This window comes from Onychostruthus taczanowskii, unplaced genomic scaffold (assembly GCF_017590055.1).
Source record: "Onychostruthus taczanowskii isolate IOZ18803 unplaced genomic scaffold, ASM1759005v1 scaffold91, whole genome shotgun sequence".
In the NCBI taxonomy this organism is placed as follows: Eukaryota; Metazoa; Chordata; class Aves; order Passeriformes; family Passeridae; genus Onychostruthus; species Onychostruthus taczanowskii.
Genome location: NW_024507105.1, coordinates 1,526,429 through 1,549,535, shown reverse-complemented (window position 1 = coordinate 1,549,535; position 23,107 = coordinate 1,526,429). Strand labels below are relative to the sequence as shown.

Below are 23,107 nucleotides of genomic sequence, written 5' to 3'. Positions count from 1 at the left end.
GACCCCGGCACCTGCCCGCCCCTTTCCCCGCACCGCCGCCGCCCCCGGGCCCGCCAACGGCACCTGCCCGCCCCCTCCCCGCAGCACCGAACCCGCCCCGGGGCTGCGGTGACACCGGCCCGCACCGGGACACGGTCCAACCCCCCCCGCTTCCCCGCAGCCCCGCACAGGTGATGCATTACGCATCCCCGCATTCCCCTGTCGCATCCCCGGGGTGCCACCACGCTCCCCCCCTACACACATCGTACAGCCTGGGGGACACAGCCCAGAGCCTGTCACACACCGCGACCGGGGGGCACAGCCCCACAGCCCCTGCCTCACACTCCCGGCACACCGCCGTGCCCGGTTCTCCCCCGCACACGCACACAGTTCCCCCATGCCAGCCCAGGGGCACATGGCACCGCCGCTCTCCAGTGTCCCCTGCACGGGGGGCACATCCCCAGCTGTGGGGTGAGCCACCCCCGGACCCCTAGCCCAGCTCTCTGCACCCGCCGCAGCGTGGGAAAAGGCCGGGGGTGGGTGCGAGATCCCCCAGCCTGGCAGCCCTGGGGCTGGGCTGCCCCGCGGGCAGGGTGGGCAGGTCGGGGTGGCTGCCAGACCCCCCCACTTCCGCCGCCTGCCAGGCTGGAATGGGTCCCGGCGTGCCGGGGCAGGTGCCGGGGCAGGTTCTGGGGCAGGGCAGGGCCAGATGTGGCGCTTGCCTGGGGCTGATCCTCCTGCCCCGCTCCCGCGGGGCGCTGAGCACCCATCCTGCCCATGCCCACTGCCCCCAGCCCCATTTTGCACCCTCTGGACAGGCCAGCAGGTGCCAGTCCCCTTCTCCGGGTCCATCCCCCTGCAAAACAACGGCCCCGCGGCTGGGATGGCAGCAGCGGCCGGGGGGACACGGCAAGTGACCCCATGGCCTTTGCTGGGCCCCACTGCCCAGGGGGTTTGGGGAGAGATGGAGGAACGAGGGTCCCGGCAGTTCCCGCTTTGTTCCCGCTTCGCCTCCACCCGGCAGTTGCCTGGCAACTCCATCCGTGCGGCTGCCACAGAGCAGCAAAACACGTCCCCACATCCCCATCCCCGGCTGCATGAGGTCCTGTCGGGATGGCACGGCACGGTATGGCCCGGCACGCCCCTCCTCTGTTCCTCCAGCCTGCAGATACCCCACAGCCCATCCAACAGCCCCAAAAAAACCCACTCTGCTCTCGGCTGAGCTCTTCCATCCCCTTTCCCCACAGCATGAGGACAAGGGTTCTCAGATGTGGGTGCAAGTGGTGCTGCTGGCCAGGTTCAGCCACGCAGACAGGAGCTTCTCCTGACAGCAGGAGGGGAAACTGAGGCACAGAGAGACCCCCCCCCCCCCCCCAAGACCCCGCTCACTGGTGGCAATGGGGATGCACTGGGCCACACGAGCAGGAGGTACCTGGAGCACTGTGCCATGCTGAGGGCAACGCTCCCCCTGGGAAAGGTGCTCCAGATCTGGCCTGTCCCATCCCCTCTCCCCATGTCAGCAGGGACGGGGGCACTGCTGGCGCAGAGCAAACTATTGGCTTAATTAATTTTCTGTTATTTCTCCTAACGAGCTGGGATCTGGAGCGGGCGCTTCCCTCGGTTGGCAGGCAGCGCATTCCCCCGCCCCGGCAGTGAGCCGGGGGTGCGAAGCCTCCAGGCACTGCTCAAAACAGACCGTGTGTAGGAGGGAAAAATTACACCCCGGGAAAAATCCCTCCCCAAGCCAGCGCCTTAACCCACTTCCCAGCTGCAGCGCTGGGAGAAGGGAGTCAGGCATTTGGGGAAGGGGAGAACCACCATGAGATTGGGGCAGCTCCTCCATGAGGTCCCTGCGAAGGGCTGAGCCAAGTCCTGGAGTATGCTCAGACCTGATCCTGCTTCCAGGGAGGGAAACTGAGGCAGTGGCACTGGGGAGGGATGGGGTAGCACAGCAATGTGGGCAGGAAGGTGATGCCTCCTGCTGCTGCTGCTGCTGTTGGAATTGCTGTGGGTCCCCCACACTACTGCCAGAAGTGAGAACAGAAATTGGGGAGACCTGAAGGGAAGGGAGGAAAAAGGTTGTGGGATGCAAAGGAAGGAGTTGGGGTCCCCCTGCCACTCAAAGCCACCCAGCCACCATGGCACAGGCAGGGCCCAGCAGCATCCTTCCCCTGCCAAGCCTGCATGCAGGAGGGCAGAGCTCACTGTGATGCTCCATCCGCAGGATCAGGGTGTAACAGGAGGGGGGTGTGTGCCCCCACCTCTCTTTGGTGTGGGAGGGGGCTGGCAGGAGGCTGCGGCTGCCGAGGCGGAGGCAGCGCGGCACAAACGCGCGGGCGGCAGCTCCTGCACCACCAACACAACAGTTGGTCCTTCCCCGTGAGCCAGGGAGGCTGGGGGAGAGGAGGGGGCTCCCATCAGCCCCCAGAGAGACAAGGGGCTCCCTCAGCCCCGCTACTGGGCAGAGCTGGGCTGGGGATGGGTGGCAGCTGCTTTCAGGGATGTGGGGGTGAGGGCGGCTGGTGCCAGGCACAGCAGAGCTGCAGTTTCAGTCCCACTGTCTGAGAAGGGCAGAGCTGTACCAAGGAAGAGCACAGTGGCTCCTGGGAAGGGAGAATGGCCCCTGGGGAGGGAGCAGTTCCTGGGGGACAGCAGAGGTGGCACTGGTCCTGCCAGGGAAGCTCAGGTGGATGCTGTCCCTGTGGGTGTCAGCCCCGGAAAGGACACACAAGAGCTGTCTGCTTCCTACAACTCTGTTAGGGATGTGCATCCCACAGGATAGGAATCCAAATAACACCAAACCCCCGGGATGGAGGTGTAAGGTCCAGGATTTCAGTTGTGTGACCAATGCAGCAATGACACACGGTGACATCTAAAACATGAGGGGATTGTGCTTTGGTGGCTGAAACAAGACACAAAAGGTCATGGAGTCACAAACATCACACAAAGAAGGAATTTCTGCTGGAGAGCCAGGCATGGATGAGGGATCCACACAGAGAATGAGCAGGTGGGTGCTGGTCCCTCATCCTGGCCACAGATGGGGACAGGGTGGCCGAGCCACCTCTCGCTCGGTGACGTCCCCCTGAGGCAGTGCCTGCGCCGGCAGCTGGCGCGTCCCCACGGCGTCCCGGCACGTGCTCAGGAGAGCAGCAGGAACCGGCAGGAACGGGCAGGAACCAGCAGCCGGCCCTGCCAAGTTTCCTAACGCAATTTGCAAACGGCTGCGAGGACGTGGCCAAGCCGGAGCCGGAGCGGCGGGGCTGCTGGGATGCGGGATGCAGAGCGGCAGCACTGCGGCACACCAGAGCCAGCCGGGACCAGCGCGGCACAGCTGCGGTGACACTCACCCCGTGGGGTCAGGAATCCCAAAGGGGACACACAAGGCTGCTGTGAGGAAGCGAGGCAGGAGCTGGAGTAGGGCTGAGGCGCTTCCTTGTGAGGCCGGAGCCCAGCCCGGTGCGTTGGGGCGGGTTCCAAAACCCTCCGCAGCCCCAGCAGCAACACCCAAGTGCTGGGAGCAAACCTGGCCCTGCCGAGCTGGTTTGGGTGCTGGCTGGGCTGCTCGGGCAGCGTCGGGGTGCTGGGTGCCCACAAGCCTCCTCCTCTCTCTGAGGGAGGGTGGAAACCTCCCCTTGCGCTGCTGGGGGTGGCAGGGATGGGGGTCGCCCTGTGCATTCCCCCCTGAGAGCTCAGAAACACCAGTTACCAACAGTTTGCTGGGAAAAGAATCAGGAGGAGCTCCTAAGTTAAGTGGTTCCTGCCCAGGCAGTGCATTCCTGACAGCTTCCCACGGTTCCATCGCCCTTCCCCTGCTCCAGAAGTGGCAGAAATCAACTTGCTAATTGAAAAGAGGATTGAAAAGAAGAATGAACTGGGGTGGGGGGGATGTCACTGCTGCTTACCCAAACAAATAAAAACGAAATACCCAAAAGAAACAAATCAGCTTTACTGAAGGAGCTGCTTCATTCCTTAAATAAAAACAGAGACCACGATCAAGCCAGCGGAGTTTGACATCCCAGGAGGGAGAGGGGGACGTTTAGTAATGGGGAGAAGTTGGGAGAAGTGGCCAAGGACCGACTCAGGGGTTGGTTCTTTGGCGGCCCCAGCTCGGGGGAGAAGGGGGGTGGGCAGCAGCGAGATGGATTTTGGGAAGGCACCACTCAGGCCATGGGGGAAGTGCCTGGTCCTGAGCACAGTGCAGGTGGCTCATCCTGCTGCCTCACCTCCACGCAGGGAAGGAGCCATTCCAAGGAGCAGCTTCCTCCTTGCCAAGGGGCCGAGTCTGGTGCTGGGATTCCTGTGGCCGTGTCCCTACGTGTTGCTCCTCTCCTTTGATTTTTCACCTTTGCTGTCCTGGGAGGGGAGAAAGAGGGAAGAGCAGCAGAGGTTTAGGGCCCCCCAAACCCCTGCATGGGGGGAACAGTGTTATGGCTGGGTATGGCCAGCAAGAGCCCACCCTGGTTGGCAACCCCCCACACCCTCCTCTCTGGGCACAACCAGCCCCCTGTGCCAACCTCTCCTCATGGTTCCAGATTTTTCCACCACGAGGCCTTTCCAGAGCCCCTCCATCTGACAATTTGCTTCTCAGCCCTCCCCATGTACAGGAACCCACCAGCACATGCCTGCCCGGGTCTGGGCTTGCTTGGCTCCCATACATGAAGAAGGTATGGAAAGGGAAACCAAAAACACACATGGCATTCCAGCACGCTCACACATGCACAGCTCACAGCACTGGAGCAAGGAGATCATTCCCAGCACAGGGAAACATCCTGAAAAACCTTTAACTCTACTGCCTGTATTATCTGCTGAGTTTTCAGTGTTTATCCTTGCAGAGAACTCCCTGCCTCCTAGCTCCTCCAGCCAGGGCTGGATTTTTCCCTCTCAAAATTGTCCTGTTTTCTACCCTGAGCAAATAAAATAAAAAAAGAGCCAACTTCAGACTTACTTTTTACGTGGTTTTAGTTTTAAAGATTTAAGTAACTCAAATTAACTGGAGCCCTGCTTACCACCTGCAACGAGAAGCTGAGGTTTGGGACAGGTCAGAGACGAGACAGTTTAAGATTTCCCCTTACAAAAGAACAACATTATTCTTTTTGGGATGGGAAAGGGAACTGCAGCCTCACACACACACCAGTGACATCACACACACAAGGAGCAAAGGTGAGGGGATGGTACCTCTGGAGGGGGTGGCTTGATGGTCACAGGCTGGGACGTCCGGCGGGGCGGGGAGGGCTTGGGCTGCACCTGCTGCTGGACAGTGTTGTAGTAGGTGACCCCCCCATAGACCTGGGACTGCGCCTGCAGGAGCAGCAGGATCAGAGCTCCGGGCTGGGGGGCCCTGCCAGCCCCTCCTGGCACCCACTGGGGCTGGGCAGCTGCCCCCAGCCAGAGCCAGAGGGGCTGTGCCCCCTAGAGATCAGCCTCTTGAAGACTCTTGTGTGTCCCCACCCCTCACCAACGTGCCCCCACTCTGGCAAGGATAGGACACAGCCTGTGCAGATGGGATTCCCTCACCCTGCAGTCCACGGAATGTCTGAACTTCCCAACAGCAGCTTTTCTGCTTGGACACAGCTTCCCTGCACATTCAGCCCTGCAGCCTCGAGGAACACTGCCCTCAACGCAGGGTGAGGTCCTGCTGGGATGAGCTGGAGCAGTGGGAAGGGCAGGGACGGTTGGGAGCTCAGGGAACATGCAGCTCTCCAGCCATCCACAGCGTGTCAGTCCTGCTCCAGTCACAGCCTGTCAGCCCTGCTCCAGCCACGGCACCAGGATCTGGTCTGCTCTGGTCTCATCTGCCTTTTTAAGGATCTGGTCTGATCTGTCTCCTCAGGGATTAGGTCTATCTGCCTCCTCACAGGGATAAGATCTGGTCTGATCCTCAGAGAGATCCAATCCAATCTGCCTCCTCAGGGATCTGATGCCATCTGCCTCCTCACAGGAATGTGACCCATTCCCTGCAGGATCTAGTCTGATCTGCCTCCTCAGGGACCCAATCCAATGTGCCTTCTCACTGCCCAGCAGTGACCTGAGCAGGGCAATGGAGCATGAAAATCCATCCCCATGCTACTCACACCAGCCAGTCCCCAGTCTCATCCCAAACAGAACTGACTTCCAAAGCCATTCCTCCCAAGGTACCCTTGGCTCAGCAGGGCCCTGGAGGGGCTGTATCCCTGTTCCATAAGGGAACACCTCAATTCCATACCCACCCAGGACAGGATTTCACCCACTGCCTGCCATACTTGGGGAGCTCACAGCAGCCATGACAACAATCCTTTCTGGGATGCCAGCAGCATTTCCCCACGGAGCAGCTGTGCTGTTCCACATCCTCTCCCAAGAACACCTCGCAGAACACACCCCACACTCCACAACATCCCACCTGCTCCTGCCTGGGAAGGAGCCACGGCGCATCCGGCTTACCTGCGTGTTGGAATAGAGATGAGGAGGGGGCGGAGGGGGCAGAGCTCCAGGGGGGTAGGGGTAGCCAGGATTCCCGAAATTCATCACTCCAGGGGCGGAGAAGTAAGTAGGAGTGAGCAGCTGCTGCGGCGGGGGCTGGCCCGGGGGCATGGACACTGGTGGGGGGTAGAGGCCGGGGTTTGCCATGGCAGGGGGCGTCTGGTGGGGGTGTAAACCTGGAGGTGACAGGAAGCACACCGATGTCACCCAAAAAGCCAGAGCGTCCCTGGGTAGCAGCAGGAGCTGCTCCAAGGGTTCCCTGCAGCCCCACGCTGGGGAGGGAGCAGAGAGCAGAGCACAGCCCCCTCCCCAGTTCCGGATCCACCGGAACCAGACACGGCCCCGTGCTAACTCCACTGCAGGAAACAATTTGTGTGGGCAAGCAGAGAACGTGTTAGACAGCTCCCAGTTCTGCTTTTTCCTGAGCTACAGGGCCAGGGAGTGAGGAACCAGCCCAGTGCCCACGGAAGGGAGCGGCCCAGCCTGCTGAGGCCCCACAGGGACCTGCAAACATCCAGCTGGGAGCTGCCAAAGGTTCAGCTCCCCTTGTCCTGCACTGCCTGGAAGCTCCAGAAACACCTATTTTTTCTTTCCTTAAAACTGATACTGGTTCAGCCTCACTGCAGGAAAAAGCAGGTCTCTTCCATGTTGTAGAAATTAAGGAAAATGGATTCCCCTCTGTGATAGAGGCTGTGGGAAAGCAGAGCTCTCTGTTCCCCTGGTCCAGGGGTGTCCCACTGGCTCCTCACCTGGATGAGGGAGGTGCATCTCCGGCTGCACAATCATCCCTTGGGGCGGCAGCGGGGCTGGGTTCTCACCGTGGGCGTAGATTGGTCCCTGGAATTGTACTGCAACAACACATGACAGGCTGTGAGGAAAAGCTCCATGGAATTTCATTCCCCTGCAGCCGGGCACACACAGCCCAGCCCGCCCCGAGGGCTCCCACGGCACACAGAGGCTCCTGGGCTCACAGATGCAACATGCTCCCTAAAGAAAAGCCTCCTACTCCCTTTAGAAAGCAGGAAAATACTCAGGGAATTTCTTCTCTAACACTTTAAATGCTGGAGGGAATTCCTAATCCATCCCCAGTTCTGTTCTCCCCATGCTCAAACATCAAAGACCTGATTTAAAGTTCAATTTAAATCCCAGTTCTCGGGAAGAATTGGGGTGTCCTAAGAGCCCTGGCATAGAGAGGGGATAACTCTGAGGATAATTCCATGAGTTTTAACACAACCAGGCAGGCTCCCAGCTGCCTTTTAGACACTGTATGAGAGGACACAGTGCCACTACAACAAACAAAAGAGAAGCCAAAGTCCCAACCCTGAAAGGAATGGGGGGGGATCCCTGTTCCAGTTGCTCAGCTCCGAGCACACATGGAGCAGGGATCACATGGAGCCACGGGAGCAGGAAGGAAACACTCACGTGGGTCGTAGTAGTGCCCTTCCATGATGCTGATGTGCATGGGGGGCGCAGGCTCTGGCACGGGGGGTCTCTGCCGCTGCGATGAGTAGCGCTTCACACGGCCCCCCGGCACTGCCTGCGAGAGTCCAGGGATCAGGGGGGCTGTGGGACACCCCCCAACACCCAAACCTCCCCTGGGTCACCCCCAAACACCCCCACAAGGGAAAGGCCGAGGCGTCGACAGCCTGTAATTACCACTACCCCAAAGCAATTAGAGCCCGTGTCCCGCGCGCCGCGGAGCCGGAGTCACGCTCCGGGATCGCGCGTTACCATCTCCTCCATCCGGTTAAACTGCGGTGGTGGCCCAGTTCCCACGTGCATATGGTTGGGAATACCTGAGGAAGGAACAGACTGCTTATTACTGTGGTTTGTGTTGGTTCCCAGGCTGGAGCTGCCTCGCCCGGGGGCGTGGCTGTAGCTCAGCTGCTGCTCCCATGACATGGAACCTTTGGACTTCACGGCCACAGTGATTTTAAATATTTTGGGATAAATTAGAGGCTGTTGTGTCGCTGCACATTCATTCAAGGTGCTCAGCAATGCCTAAATCCTGCTTCAAAACTAAATCCCCAGCTGGAAACTCAGGTCCTGCTCTGAGCTCTGTCTGCTGAGACATAGATCTCTTCCAGGTGGATCAAGGAGCCATGTGGAATCTGAAGCTGCAGTTTAAACCCTCTGCAGGTGTAAACACTTTTATCACAGCCAGGTGGATCAAGGAGCCATGTGGAATCTGAAGCTGCAGTTTAAGAGCTTTTATCACAAGCTCCTTTGGATTCCAACAGCAAACTGAATCCGTTTGAATTCACAGCAAAGTGAATTTTAAAACATGGCTTAAAACCACAGTGCCAAGGTGATCAGATGATTCCAAGGGAGTGAAAATGGGTAAAAGAAACACTGGAAGTGCTCATGGATCACTGACAGGGATACAAAATGGACTGATGGGAGTCAAATGCTTCCCAGAATAACTCCTCCCTCCTCTGCTAGGGACAAAAAAGGGACAGCAGAGTCATCATCCTTCTCACAGCAGAAATGATTGTGTACCTGCAGCCAAGAGGTGGCCTGTGGGAAATTTGGGAAGATGCTTCATTTTTGTGCATTAAAAAAACCCCTAAACCAGACAATCTCATCACTTTTGAACTCTCACCCACTGTGACGTTTCCAGCCTGTCCAGGGGTCTGTTCTCACAGACTTCACAGTCCCACCAGTACCAAATGACTTCTGGTTCCATGACCTCAACCTCACAGACTCTTATGAAAGCAGCAAGTCGCCTCCTTCTCCTTGCTCCAGTTTTACTCCCCTCGGGAAGCATTCTAACACTTCCCAGAACAATCTCTAATTCTGCAAAGGGATAATTATACCTGGATGACCTCTCTGTGGATGTGCAACTGGAACTGTCCTCAGCTGGCACCAGAGTTACTCTGTCCCATGTCCCTCCCTCCTCCCAGGCACAAAGGGATTTGCCAATCTCAGCCAGGCCTCAGCTATTGGCAATCAAATCCCAGAGCCAGGAAATGAGCTGATAAACAGGAAGAAGTTCCTTTCTGCTCCGAGCAGGACACCACAGAGCCAATTATTGATCCTTATCTCGTGCTCTCCTGCAGCAGGGGTCAGCCTTGCTGTGATTCACATCACAGGGAAAGGATCCCTTCTATCCTTCCCAGCCCTAATTCCATTCACCCACACAAAAATGTTTAATTTCCCTTTTCCTTTGCTGTTGTATCCATACTGCAGCACATTCTCAGCAGGAACCACCACTCTGCACTCACCCTGGGACAGGGCTTGGACAGAAACAGCTCAGCTCTGACCAACTGCACAGTTCAGGAGGCACTGGGCTGCTGGAAAACCAGCAGGCTGCTCCCACTTACCCCTCAGCTCCCGGGGCGGGATGAACTGGGACTGCCCCGGGCTCCAGTTCTGCTCTGTCAGGTTCATCTGGGTCATCTCCTGCTCAAGTCCATCCACGCTGGATTCCACTGCTGACTCCCAGTTGCTCTTGGCTGGCGGGGGGGAGGTCTCAGCTGGCGTGGCTTTTGGAATCACTGGAGCCAGCCCCTCAGAAGCAGGCACTTCCTCTGCCAGCTTCCCTGCCTCCCCAGCCTTGACTCTGGTCCTTCTTGCCCGGGAATAAGATTTCTTCTCCACTGGTCTGTCTGGCGGTGGCTGCACAGCATCAGCACCTGTGGCTTGGTTTTCCAGAGCTCCCTCCTCCTTCCCAGGGCTACCATGGACATGTCCCACCTCCAGCTCAGGGGACGTGTCCCTTGATGGGCTCTGCTCTGCATGCTTCCCACGGTAGCCACCCTCCTGCTTGGCTTGTTCCCCGTTCCGGTGCAGGACAGTCGCCTCTGAAGCCCGGTAGCCTGGACGGGTCTCCTTGTAGCCCCCCATCCTGGGGTAGTTCCTGGCAGGGGGCATCCTGCCAGCGTTGGCAGAGCTGCGGCTGTTGAAGGACCGTGGGGGAGCCGAGGGGCTCTTGGCACCCTGGTGCCTCGGGGGCTTGGGGGGCCTCTCGTTGGACCAGTTGGGGTCTCGTTGAGGGGGACTGCCAAACCTGAGGGAGAAAAATAGAACAATTCATGAGAAAGGAACCCTTGGGTGGGAAGAATCACTTGTGTCAGGGAACAGCTTCCCAGCATCCACATCTAGAAACCCCAGGAACATGGTCACACATGACAGAGCTTTCCCTCTTTGGATCTCCAGACCTGGCCCTCCTCCCCAGGACAATCCGGGCCCTGGTGTGACTCTGGGGCTCACCGTGGCTTGCGCATCCTCCGGGGTTTGATGTCGTCGGGGTTGTGGGCTGAGCGGATGTCGTACCCGTACAGAGCAATCAGCTCCTGCCTGGTCTTGGGGGCCTGCTCATCCTCACGGAACTTGTCATGTTCCCAGCGCCCCTCGTCCTTCCACAGCTTCCGCTGACGACCCTTTGGCCTGGAAAAGGGACACAGGGAGAAGCTGTAAGGTCAAGATGTGGTAGTTCTGAGCAGTTCCACACAGAGCTCGAGCATTCTTGGGGCAAGGAATGCACAGGAGGCAGCACCCTTCCTTCCTCCTGCTCCTCCTGCCCAGCAGCTGCTGGTGACCCACTGCTATTTGGGAAAAGCAGCTGGAAGAGTCACTGCTGCCTGGCACAAGGTTTTTTTGGTGGGTTTCGTGCATCACTCCTTCAAAACAAAGAACTGAAATATCCTGGCAGGACACACAGCAGGTAATGGAAGCACAGACTTTTCAGTGCATCCCAATGAAGCTGCCAGAGGCTGGTCTGGAAGCTGGCCTGTCCCTCCCAGAGCCCCAGGGGGACACTCACATACCTGACCTCCTCCTCCTGCGTCTGCCCTCGGAGGTCATGCTCAAAGAAGAGCCCCTTGCGTGGGATGTACGCCGGGTTCTTCCGATCCTCATCGTCATCCAGGTGCTTGGGAACCTTCTTCCCAACTTTCTTCTCCACAGGCTCCGTGCTCTCCTGTCAGAAGCAGGGAGCTCTCACCACTGCAGCAGTCCTGCTGCCAGCCCCCAGCCCGGAGCCGTGGGACACCCACCTGCCCGTCCCCGCTCTGCCGCTCGCCCGTCACCGCTCCCTTGGGATCCACCTTCTCATTGCCCTTCTCCCCTCTGGCTGCCGACTCGCAGGAATCGTTGCTGTCCTGCTTCAGCTCCACCTTGGAGCTTTCTTCCTCGCTGTAATCCTCTTCCTCTGCCTGGGAGACACCCAGTGACTCAAATGTGCTCCGTTACCAACAGATCTGTCAGGAATCTCCCCAAATCTGGAGTCAGATCCAGCAACAGATCGCCCAGAAATTCCCTCAGATCTGGAGTTAGATCCCTGCTCCAGCCATTAGACATGACTCTTCCAAAGCAGATGATTAGCCCCTAAAATTCTTCCTATCCCCGTGTTTTTACAGAAAAAGCAAAGGTTAAACCAAACCTCTCTCAAGAGAGGGAGGATCCAACAGGTTTTCTGGAATGGAGCTGGGATCAGCTGCTCCACAAAGATGTGACATCCCACCACCCCAAAAAGGCTCCTGCAGACTGGGAAGACTGGTGATCTCAGGCCCTTCCTTCCACACTGAGGGCCCGGATCCAGCCAGGGCCACGTTTCCAAATTCCCTGGAGTTCCTCAGCTGACTCACTCTGCTCAGGAGCATGACCTGGTTTCACCCCCAGGAGCCTCCGGAGGCTGGAGCCGAACTAAAAATAGCTCGGGGTGATTAACCAAACCCTGCTCCATTTTCCTCTTTCAACACAGCCCTTGCACATCGGCTGCTCCTGGTGTTTACGCCGGGGAAGCCCAGGCTGGGCATTATTTTTAGGTACAGGAACAGAGTCATCCTGGCACAGCAGTGATGCAACAACCCCGCTGCCACTGGGAGCCTCCATGTGGGATTCCAGGCTGGAAGAGCTCTGGGAGCTGCCCCAACACCTCTGCAGCCTGCAGTGCTCCCTCCTTGTTAATACCATAGATTAATTCCCAAACTGAGATTAAATCCCAAATAAACAGCTTGGATTTCCTCTGCCTGGTGGTTTGGATGGTCTCTAGCCACTGTTTCCCTCAAGATTCGCAAAACACAGATGGATTTTCCTTAGGAAGCCTTCTTAGGCACCAGAACTTCTCTAAACTCCTTGTAAATCTCAAACTTTAGAGTTCTGAACTAAAAATCCAGTGGAACCTGCAGCCCCCAGACACGGGTGGGATGGGATTCCTTCAGCACCCCCCAATTCCCAAAGTGCACCCCCTCTCCAGCTGCTCCCTCAGAACACCAGTGGAACCTGCAGCCCCCAGGCACGGGTGGGATGGGATTCCTTCAGCACCCCCAATTCCCAAAGTGCACCCCCCCTCCGGCTGCTCCCTCAGAACAGAGGGAAGCCCCTGGGATGCTCCCAACCACCACTTTGCTTTTGAATTCCAACTAATTAAAACCCAACAAGCATCCCACACTCCTCCCACGCCCTTCCTGGCCATGGCAAATCCAGTTCCCAGTGCGAGGAGCCAGGAGGGTTTTCCCTTGCACGTGCTGGCCCTGCACCCTCCCCAGCAGCACAGAGACACTGGTCCCAGTGCCAAGGGCTGGGAGTGGGGGAGGCCATCTCCTCAGGAGACAGAGGAAGAGATCCAAGGACACAAACTGGGTTTGTGCTGAAATTCCATGGGAATCAGGATCTCAGCAGGACAGAGATCACCTTTACCTCCGAGTCCTCGGCGCTTTCGTAGTCGGAGAGCACGGCTGTGGGGAGGGAAAGGAGGTGGGGTCAGGGCAGGGCTGGACAGGGCTCCTCTGCCATGGGACCAAACCCCTTCCCAAAGGGAATTTGGATGCCAGCACCACCCTGGATCAATGCCACAGCCAGCTCAGGGGAGCAGGGAAGAGTTTAGGACACTGTCCCTGTACCCCACATTTGCCTGCTGTTTACAAGTGAATATTTGGCATGGCAACAACCACAGGATTGTTGGAAAAGCTGTTTTGTCTGGTTTTTACTTTTTTTGCATATAAAGAACCCTGCCCAAGAGACATCACTCACCATCTCCTTCAATGCCATCCTCACTTTCCTGCAAAGAGAGAAAAGTGAGGGGTGTTAGAGGAGGGGAGGGCAGCAGCCAGGTCCTGGTAACATGGAATCATGGATTCACAAAACCACAGAATAATGGAATTGTTTAGATTGGAACAGATCTTTAGGATCAAGTCCAACCTTCAACAAGCACAGTCCCATGTCACCACTAAACCATGTCCCCAGAAGCCACATCCACACTTTTTGTACACTTTAGGGAATTGGGCAGCCGGGTCCAGTGCCTGACCACCCCTTCCATAAAATAAAAAATTATCTCAGAACATATTTTCTTAGTATCTACTATCCTAATACCTTTTCCTAACAGCTGTTCTTTTGTCCTAATGTCCATTTCCCCTAACACCCAGCATCCCACAATCCCACACACAGTAACAGCAAGGTCTGACCCTGACCCTATTGCATCCACCCTTGGAAGTTCAGCTCCAGCGACCAAGAAGAAACAAATTCCAGGCTCCCAGAGCCTTTCTAAGGCTCCAAGAACCTAGAGCAGCTACAGTAGGGAATATGGAGAGCAAAGCACAGTCTGCCAGTGCTGGGGCTCTCCAGGGAACGAAGTGACAGTGACAGGGGAGCCAGGATCCCTCCCTTGGCAACCAAGAGCCAGGGAGAGGGCAAGAACAGGGAATAACAATGAGAGGCTGAGCAGGAGCCAGCTCAGGGAAGAGGCTGGAAGAAGCCAACAGCTCAGAGCAGGAAAAGTGCTCAGTAAAACTGCTGCCCAAGAGAAGCTGTGGCTGCCCCATCCTTGGAAGTGTCCAAGGGCAGGTTGGACAGGGCTTGGATTAAACTGGGATAGTGGAAATTGTCCCTGCCCATGGTAGAAGGTGGAACTGGATCAGCTTTAAGGCTCCTTTCAACCTAAACCATTCCATGATTCCAGCGTAATCACAAAGATCAACCCAGCTGTACAGAAAAAACAACCCCAGAGCACAAACAACCCGACCAAGGTGACAAGATAAACCCAAAAACACCCAGGGAATCAGGGGGAGCTGGAAATAGCCAGCCCTGGAACCTAAAACAGGAAAGAGCTGGAAATAACCACAATCAGAACCCAAACCAGGAGGGAATTGCACCTGGATGTGAACTGCAAGAACAGAACTGCATGGTGGGGGGAGACAGCAGCACCCACACCTCCCTGTCCTTGCTGCAGGGACCCCAGGAGCAGGGACAGCACCCCAGGGAAAGGGACAGCACCCCGGGAAAAGGGACAGCACCCCAGGAACAGGGACAGCACCCCAGGAACAGGGACTGGACCTCAGACTGGAGAGATCCAGGCACAGGGAGCCAGAGCAAAGCCTGGTCCTGGGGGGCTGCAGTGCCCACCCGAGGCTGCCCCAGCCCAGCTCTCCCGCACACATCATGGGGGGGTTCACCCCAATTCCCCCAATTCCTCAGACTGGTGCTCCCTCAGCTCCACACCCCCACTTTGTCCCCAGTGTCCCCACACCCTGCAGCTCCTAATATCAGTCCCCCCGACACCAGAGCCCCCCAGCCCTCTCACTCCTCCTCAAGGCCCCCCTTGCAGACCAGGACCCCTCTTTCAGCGCCCCTCAAAGAGACCAGAACCCTTCTATCAACCCTCCTCAGAAACCAGAACCCCTCTTTCAACCCCCCTTAAAGACCAGAACCCCTCTCTCAGCCCTTCCTAGAGACCAGGACTCCTCCTTCTGCCCTCCTCAAAGACCAGAATCCCTCTCTCAGCCCCCTCAGAATCCACGACCCCTCTCTCAGCCCTCCTCGCAGACCAGGACCCCTCCCCTCAGCCCCCTCCCTGCCCTGGATCCTCAGTGTCCCGACCCCCCCGCCTTCCCCTCGGGGTCCCCAGACACCCGAACATCCCTCAGCCCCCGCCCCCGCGGCGCCGCGCGGCGGGCGGTGCGACAGGCGGGGCGAGCCGGACCGGGAACGGGAGCGGGATCCGGAAGCCGAGCGGGAGCGGGCGGAGCGGGGTGAACCGGGAGCGGATCCAGCGCTGTCGGAGGCCGCCGAGCCCTCGCTGTCCTCGCTGTCCTGCGAGGCGCGCTGCCGCCGCCGGTCCGCCATCTTGGCCGCGGGGCACCACGGGAACGGCGCGCGCTGCCCCCCCCCACCTCCGGTACCGACCGCTCCCTCCGCCGCCCGCCAGGGGGCGCGCGCCGCGCCGCTCTCCCGGTGACGTCACGGCCCCGCGGAAATGACGTCACGCCCGAAGGCGGGTAAAGGGGGGGGGGGAACACCAGCACCCAGCGGCCTTTTCCTTGTTTATTGTAAAAAAAAAACCAAAACAAAAAAAAAATCCAACAACGAAAAGCAATAAAAAATAATAAAATAAAACCAGCGAGCGGGCGTGTCCGCGAGTGACCCCACCCCCTCCCGTAACGTTTGTTTAGAACTCGGTGGTTTTAGAACTTTATCGATTTTTTTTTTTAACAATTTCCGGGTTTTTAAAGGTTGTTTTTCTTTTTTAAAGTCTGTTTTTCTTAACGTTTTTTCTAAGTTTTTTTTTTTTTTTTTTTTTTTTTTTTTGTAAACGAGTTTTCCGGAGTTCAATTAGCTCGGGGTTAATTACAGAGAGGGGGGCAGTGGGGGGAAAAGTCTGTTTTTTTTAACGTTTTTTCTAAGGGTTTTTTTTTTTTTTTTTTTTTTGTTTCTTGTAAACGAGTTTTCCGGCGTTCAATTAGCTCGGGGTTAATTACAGAGAGGGGGGCAGTGGGGGGAAAAGAGTGGGGGGGCACTCAGTGTAGGCTCAGTGTAGGGGGAAAAAAAAGGAGAAAAAAATATGGAAAAAGGCGGGGAAGGCGAGGAAAATGGGGGAGATGGGGAGAAAAAACAAGAGAAAAAAAGAGGAAAAGGGGACACATGGAGCCCCTCCCCACCCATGCAGCACCCAGGGGCTCGGACAGGCAACAATCGTCCCCCCTCACAGCAAACCCCTCACCCGCCTCGGAACATTTAAATTACATTTTTAAAAAAAACATTAAAACCCCCCAAATTGTGCGCACAGGGTTTCTATTTCACAAAAAAAAAATAGAAAAAAAAAGAAAAAAAAAAGAAAAAAAAAATTTTTTTTGCTTTTTAACTCTCCCTTCTGCCCCCGCCAAGCCCGCTCCAGAGAGGAAAACCACCAAAGAAGGGGGGAAAACCTCCCAAAAGAGAATCCCAGGCGCTGCCCAGCTCGCAGCTGGCTCCAACCCAACCCGCTGTTTATCCTGCTTTCTAACTAAACACAACATGAAGGCAGCAGCGGGTGAGTCCTGGGGGATCTGGGGATGCCCGTGCTCCCAGCGGGCACGCCAGAGCCCCAGATGCCAAGGCCACAGGCTGTGGAGTGCAGGGGTGGCACACGGGGGACTCGAGGACGGGGCTGGGATCCACCCGCTGCCCCCAGGAGTGGAGCTGCAGGCTGGTGGCACTGGGAAGCCGGTGCCAGCGCGGGGGATGAGTCCGGGAAACGTTCCAAAACCCAAACGAACAAAACTGGGATGGCAGAAGAACGGAACCATCCGTCAGCACGGAGCAGGCAGCAGCTGGTGGTGACCCGGTGATGGCAGAGCTTCTGGTGCCCTTGACGTGTTCAGAGCCCCACGAGGACATGGTGGTTGGAGCTCCTGGAGGTGGTTGGAGCTCCTGGAGGTGGTTGGAGCTCCCAGCATCTCCCTTATTTCCGACAGGTCCGGTGTGGTGTCTGCTTCTTCTGCACCTCCAGCCGGCAGCGGCTGCGCTCGTCCAGCCAGGGCAGCTCAAAGTTCCTGTGGGCACAGCTGGTGTCACCTCAGCACCATCCAGACCCAAAATGGGCAAGGTGCCCGCTCCAGAGACTCCCCAGCCCCATCCCCTCCTGCCCCCAGTACTCACTGTGGGGTCAGTTTGGGCAAGGGCCGGCCAAAGGCGACGACGGGCAGGTAAGGGGTGATGAGCAAACTTTCCACTGTGGGGAGACAGCAGAGTGTGTGAGACCCCTCATCTGTACCCCCACCCGCCCGACACCCCCTTCCCAAGCCTCACCATCATCTGGCTCAGGGAAAAATGAGGTAACTTCAGGTTCTGACTCCTGAATCCCTTTCCTTTTGTACATTCGGAGCTGCAGCCGCTGTAGGATTCTCTGTTCCCTGATCCGCTGGATGTCCCACCTGGAAAACAGGATGGATGGGAAAGTGAGGAGCCACGGGCAGTGCCAGACTCCCCCAAGGTGATCATGGCTGCCAGTGATGTGAGAGCATCCCTCCTCCAGGGGGGGATCCTCTTCCCTCCTCCATCCCATCCTCCTCCTGCAGCATTGCTGGTGCCCATCCCAGCTGCACCCTGTCCTGCCCCCTGCTCCAGGTGACACCCCAGGACCCTCCCCTGTGAGACTGGGACTGCAGACCCCCATTGCTCCAACCTTTTCCTTCGTTTCTCATCCAGCTCCAGCTTTGCGTGCCGTTTGGAAAAGACGCTGTCGTCCAGGTTCTGCAACGACACCAGACAGGGATCAGTGCACCATCCCAGGGCCAGATCCCCCACCTCAGCCTCCCAACCACAGAGGGGGTTTATGCTGGATGAGGGGATGAGATGCCACCAGCTCTGGGAGCGTGGGACAGCCTGGAAAGCCCCTGTGGCACTGCCAGCTCCAATGGCTCACGTACCTCCAGGAGGTCTGAAGGGTTGGGGTCTCTCAGGGGCTCCACGACATGGTCCCTCCAAGATGGAACTGCAGCACAAGGAGAAGGGTGTTACCCCACAGCAGAATCCCCACAGGAGCCCCTGCTCCATCCCACCACCTCCCCAGTCCCTTCCTGCCCATCCTTCCCCTTGGAGAACAGCTTGGCGTGCCCCAAAGCCCAGTCCTGAGCGGGCAGTGGGAGCTGCCACGGGACAGCAGAGCTCATCTCCACCCCCTCGGCCGAGCACACAAGCAAACCTGAGCCACTCCCAGGGATGTGCCAGGCTCTGTCTGAGCCACCTGGCACAGCCCAGCTCCAATCACAGGCACCAACTGGGCTCAAGGCAGGACAAGGATGGATTTGGGGACAGCAGGAGAACCCGGTGCTGTGTCACCATGGCATGAGCCAGAGACACGTTTCCCACCCACAGGAAGCTGCTCCAACAGACAGCAGCCAGAGCAGGGTGAGCCCAAGATGAGATCTGGGAGAGCCCAAAGCCAGCACCCACCGCAGTGGAAGGAGCCAGCAGCATGGCACCTTTCCCAGCGCCACAAGCACTCCCTTTGGGAATGTGGGAGCCTTTTCCCAGATTCAGAACGAGGGTGCCGAGCCCTGCTCCCAGGCTGGCTCAGCCCAGCAGCTTCTCCATCACTCTCTCCACCCTTACTTGCTACAGTCTCCTCCTTTTTGGGGGAAGGCTCCCGCAGCGGCAGCGGCGACGGGGGCGGCTGGTGCCAGCGGCACAGGTACATTTCTGTGGTGGACAGATAGGGCAGGTCGTCTGCCTCGCTGACAAATCCTTTCTCCTTGGGGTGGGTGCCAGGACCCTTGGGTGGGGCTGATGCTCTCAGAGGGGTCTCCAGGAGCGCCCGGGGTTTTTCCGGAGTCTCTTGGCTCCGCAGTTCTCGTTTACAAACAGTTTCAGCCAAGGAGCCGCCCGATTCCTCCTTCCCCGGGGAGTGTTTTGGAGTTTTACTCTTCACTTTGGAGAATTCTGACACTAGTTTTTTAACAGGCGTCTTCCTCTCTGTGCTCCCAAATGTTGGCTTCCTGCAGGAGGAAGAAGAGCTGAGCCAGGCACATGGATCCTCACCCTGCTTCAGGGATGCTGTGGGGGGCTCCTGGCACCCCCAAACCAGGGCTGCTGCACCAGGGCCAGACTTGAGCAGTTTACAGAGGGGCTTCCCCAGCATTTTGGCACCCTGCACTCCCCACACAGGCTTTCCTGAGGTTCTCCTCGACACAGGGATGTGTTCCTGGTGCTGAGTGGCCCTCTCAAAGGCTGCTGGGCAGTGCCAGCCCCTCAAACAGAGGGTGAAGCCACAGGGAGTGTCCCCCCTTCTCTCCACACAGCCCCCCCATGCACTCTGTACCTTTTATGCCCCTTCCCGTTCCTGCCATAGGGGAAGTGCTTGGGCTGCAGGGTCGGGGGAGGCTCCAGCAGGTCCTGGGGACACTCCAGAGGCAGCTTCTCACATGCCTCTGCCTCAGGCTTCTCATCCACCTCAAAGCCCTGGAAGATGCGGTGCTTCTCCCGCTCGCTGTCCTTCTTCACCAGCTGCACCCGCCTTTCCATGCGCTCGATCCGCGCCAGGAGCTGCAAGGCAGGTGAGGGAGGGCTCACCTGGGGCTGGGGTCACCCCCGGGGGCACCCCGGGACAGCTGCCACTGGATGTCTGATGGCACAAAATGGCCACTCTCTGTCTGCTCCTCCTGCTCCAGCTGCAGACCTCAGTTTGAGGGGGGATTTCATCAAATCAAAGAATCCAGGAATGGTTTTGGGTTGGAATGCACCTTAAAGCCCAGTCCCGTACCCTACCATGGGCAGGGACATCTTCCACTATCCCAGGTTGTTCCAAACCCTGTCCAACCCAGCCCTGAATACTTCCAGAGATGGGGCAGCAGAAACCAGAGGATTTGGGGGGGTCACACCCTCTGTGTATCCTCCCCATGATGCAGGATGGAGGGGCAGGTTGGAATTAAAAAGCTTCCATTTAAGCTTGTGGACTTAAAAACCACCTGGTGACCCCTGCCCATGGTCACCTGCCCCCAGCCATCCCCAGCCAGGGTCTGCACTGGTTTTGGACAGCAGACTGGGGGGGTCACAACACCCCCCAAAGGTGCGGCTGTGGGGGGACCCAGCTCTGGGAGCACAGCCCAGTGCACGCAGGGTGTGGCAGTCCCATGTCCCCAGCAGTGTCACCCCGGGAGGCTGTGCCCAGGGGCAGCCCCTCAAGCGCCATCAGGGACTTGCCGCAGTGGCTCCTCCATGTCGGGGGACGCGGCATCGCCTGCGGTGACATCACGTGGGGTGTCCCCGTCCTTCCTGCCACAAACGGGGCCACCACTGCTGACACCGCCACTGCAGCTGGGCATGGCCACCGCCGCTGATGGCACACGGCCACAGGGCTGGCAGGGGGGTGACCCATGGCTGTGGGGGGGACACTCAGCATCCGTGGGGTGACACAACACCCATGGGGGGGACAACGCAGGCAGGGCAATGTTGGGGGGGGGGAGGCCATACATGTCAGTTACCTATAGTGGGGACACACATGGCATCTCTGGGGTGACACACACAGGACACATGTGGGGGGGGGAAGGAAGAGCACAGCTCAGCTGCGGTGACCCCACAGTGTCCCCCTAAAGCCTGGCAGCCTCTCATGGCTATGAGTGCCCCCAAATGCCCGGGGGGGTGGCGGGTGCAGCGAGCTGTCCCCAGCAGCAGGGCGACATCCCTCGCGCCGTGTCCCGCCCGGCGGTGCCCGCGGTGCCGCGGCCCCTTTAAGGCCCCCCCTCGCACGGTCCCCACGGTAACGGGCGGCGGCCCCGTTAACCCCCGCCCCGCCCCCGCCCTTTGTGCCCCCGCCGCTTTGTCTGGGGGGGGGGCTGCGACCCCCGGGGGCACCCGCGACCCCCGAGGGGGGGCCCAGCCCTGAGACCTCCGGGGTGGGGAGGGGGCTCACCCTGCGGGAGGAGCGGGCGGAATTGCGCCTGGGGAGGGTTTAACCCTTTGGGGAGGGGGACGTCCCTTTGGCCCCCCCCCCGTTTGGCCGGGGGGGGGGGGGCTGCGACCCCCGGGGGCACCCGCGACCCCCGAGGGGGAGCCCAGCCCTGAGACCTCCGGGGTGGGGAGGGGGCTCACCCTGCGGGAGGAGCGGGCGGAATTGCGCCTGGGGAGGGTTTAACCCTTTGGGGAGGGGGACATTAACCCCCCCGGAGGGTTCTGTACCCCCCCCCCCGGTACTAGATGCCCCCAGTGAGGGAATTCTCAAAGAGGGGGGGATTAACCCCTGCAGTGCCAAGGGGGGAGAACAGTAACACACAAGGTGGGGGCATTAACCCCTGGGGTGCCAGTGGGGGTGGTGAACCCCCAAAGGGAGGCACGTTAACCCCCAAGAGTCCTCCCCCCAGCCTCACAAGAGGGGAGAAGTGTAAGGCCTCATGTGGGGCATTAACAGCCAAGGGGGGGGGATTAACCCCTGGGGTGCCACGGGGGGAGCAGGTTAACTGCCATGGGGGGCACATTAAACCCCCAGGGGGTGCACTAAACCCTAGGGTGACACGGCGGTTGGACGTTAACCCCTATGGGGGGGGACATTAACCCCCCCCAAAAAGGGGGGGATTAACCCTCGAGGGGTGCAGAATTAACCCTCAAATAGGGGGGGCATTAACCCCCAAAGAGGGGTCGACATTAACCCTCAAGGGGATGGAATTAAGCCCCAAAAAGAGGTGGAATTAACCCCCAGAAAGTGGGAGGTGAGGAGGCATTAACCCCAAAGAGGGACACAGAATTAACCCTCAGAGGCGGGGTGCATTAACTGCCATGGAGTGCAGAATTAACCCCCAATGATGTGGTGCAATTAACCCCCAAAGAAGGGGGCACATTAACCCCCAAAAAGGGCATTGAACCAACCCCCAAAAGAGAGGTGAAATCAACCCCCAAAAAGGGGGGGTATTACCTCAGCAAGTGGGGTATTAACCCCAGCAAAGGGGGTAAATTAAGCATTGAGGGAACGGAATTCAAAAAAAGAAGTGAAACCAACCTCCGAAGAGTGGGGTATCAACCTCCAAAGACAGAGGTATTAACCCCCAAAAATGGGGGGAGCATTAACCCCTTAGGTGTCACAGGGAGTGAGAACTTTCCTGTTGGTGGGCAGAATTCCACCACAACCCCAGGGACCCCTGGGTGGTGTTGGGGAGCCATTAACCCTAAGGGGAGGGGGCATCACTCTATGGGAGGGCTGTTAAAGCCGGGGAGGGGGTTAAATCTAGTGGGGATCACCCCATAGTGGGGGGTCTCCCCATAGGAGGGTGTTAAACCTAGGGGTGGTTAACCTGAAGGTGGGGGTCACCCCATGGGGGGGGGTTAAACCTGAGGGAGGTTAAACCTAAGGGGGAGTTAACCCTGAGGGAGTGAGGTCACCCTGAGGGGGGGGGGTCACCCCACAGTCAGTGGGTTAAATTTGGTGGGGGTTAAACCCAAGGAGGAGTTAACCTTGGCGGGAGTTAACCCCTTCCACGCCGCATTCCCGCCTCCCCATTCCCCCGCCGTACCGTGTCGCGCTCGGCCCGGAGCTCCTCGATCTGCCGCTCCTTGGCCTGCAGCTGCTGCTGCTGCTGCTCGATCAGGTCCAGCTGGAGCAGCAGGATCTGCCGCAGGCAGGCGGCCTGCCCGGGCGACCCTCCGCCGGCGCCCATCGCTGCGCGGGCCCGCCCCCTCGGGCCGCCGCCGCCCGCCCCCCCGGAACGCCGTGGACCGCATGGCCGGGCCCCGTTACCGCCCGCCGGCACCGCGGGGCGGCGGCGCGGGGGGCGCCGGGGGCATCGGCGCGGAGCGGCCCCTGCCCCGGGGATGAGCCGCGCGGGGATGAGCCGCGCGGGGGGGCGGCGGGGCGGGGGTCGGTACCGGGCACGGGACCCCGGGTACCGGCGAACGGGGCTCGGCGCGCATGCGCCGGCGGCGGTGGGGGCGGTGGGATCCCCGGGGATGAGGAGCGGGGCCGGTCCCCGCCTGGGGACCCCCGGGGCGG

The 23,107-nt window shown here is 58.8% G+C and overlaps 2 protein-coding genes across 2 annotated transcripts; both read right to left on the bottom strand.

The window, feature by feature from the left end:
• Nucleotides 1–3,910: 3,910 nt before the first annotated feature.
• Nucleotides 3,911–15,578, bottom strand: CASC3 (CASC3 exon junction complex subunit). Its single transcript, XM_041426419.1, has 14 exons — nt 15,207–15,578; nt 13,974–13,993; nt 13,411–13,438; nt 13,078–13,115; nt 11,433–11,591; nt 11,205–11,356; nt 10,648–10,824; nt 9,759–10,444; nt 8,167–8,231; nt 7,858–7,972; nt 7,185–7,283; nt 6,397–6,611; nt 5,155–5,277; nt 3,911–4,332 (listed from the first exon to the last, which is right to left on the bottom strand). Exons 1-14 carry the CDS (start codon nt 15,496–15,498, stop codon nt 4,291–4,293), a joined length of 2,211 nt encoding a protein of 736 aa, XP_041282353.1. The 5' UTR covers nt 15,499–15,578; the 3' UTR covers nt 3,911–4,290.
• A 534-nt stretch (nt 15,579–16,112) lies between these two features.
• On the bottom strand, nt 16,113–22,782 carry MSL1 (MSL complex subunit 1). Its single transcript, XM_041426570.1, has 8 exons — nt 22,632–22,782; nt 19,451–19,674; nt 18,745–19,127; nt 18,060–18,124; nt 17,816–17,883; nt 17,440–17,564; nt 17,290–17,362; nt 16,113–17,183 (listed from the first exon to the last, which is right to left on the bottom strand). The coding sequence occupies exons 1-8, from the start codon at nt 22,773–22,775 to the stop codon at nt 17,093–17,095; spliced, it is 1,173 nt and encodes a 390-aa protein (XP_041282504.1). The 5' UTR covers nt 22,776–22,782; the 3' UTR covers nt 16,113–17,092.
• Between the last annotated feature and the right edge of the window lie 325 nt (nt 22,783–23,107).

What these genes read in the sequence shown, in the direction of transcription:
- CASC3 (XM_041426419.1), bottom strand. Translation starts at nt 15,498, where the DNA reads ATGGCGGACCGGCGGCGGCAGCGCGCCTCGCAGGACAGCGAGGACAGC. An exon ending in ACGCAGGAGGAGGAGGTCAG is followed by an intron (nt 10,825 to 11,204) that starts GTATGTGAGTGT and finishes TCCCTTTTCCAG; the next exon opens with GCCAAAGGGTCGTCAGCGGA. An exon ending in ATCTCTATTCCAACACGCAG is followed by an intron (nt 5,278 to 6,396) that starts GTAAGCCGGATG and finishes CTGCTCCTGCAG; the next exon opens with GCGCAGTCCCAGGTCTATGG.
- MSL1 (XM_041426570.1), bottom strand. Translation starts at nt 22,775, where the DNA reads ATGGGCGCCGGCGGAGGGTCGCCCGGGCAGGCCGCCTGCCTGCGGCAG. An exon ending in TCCGGGCCGAGCGCGACACG is followed by an intron (nt 19,675 to 22,631) that starts GTACGGCGGGGG and finishes CCTGCCTTGCAG; the next exon opens with CTCCTGGCGCGGATCGAGCG. An exon ending in GATGAGAAACGAAGGAAAAG is followed by an intron (nt 17,565 to 17,815) that starts GTTGGAGCAATG and finishes CCTGTTTTCCAG; the next exon opens with GTGGGACATCCAGCGGATCA.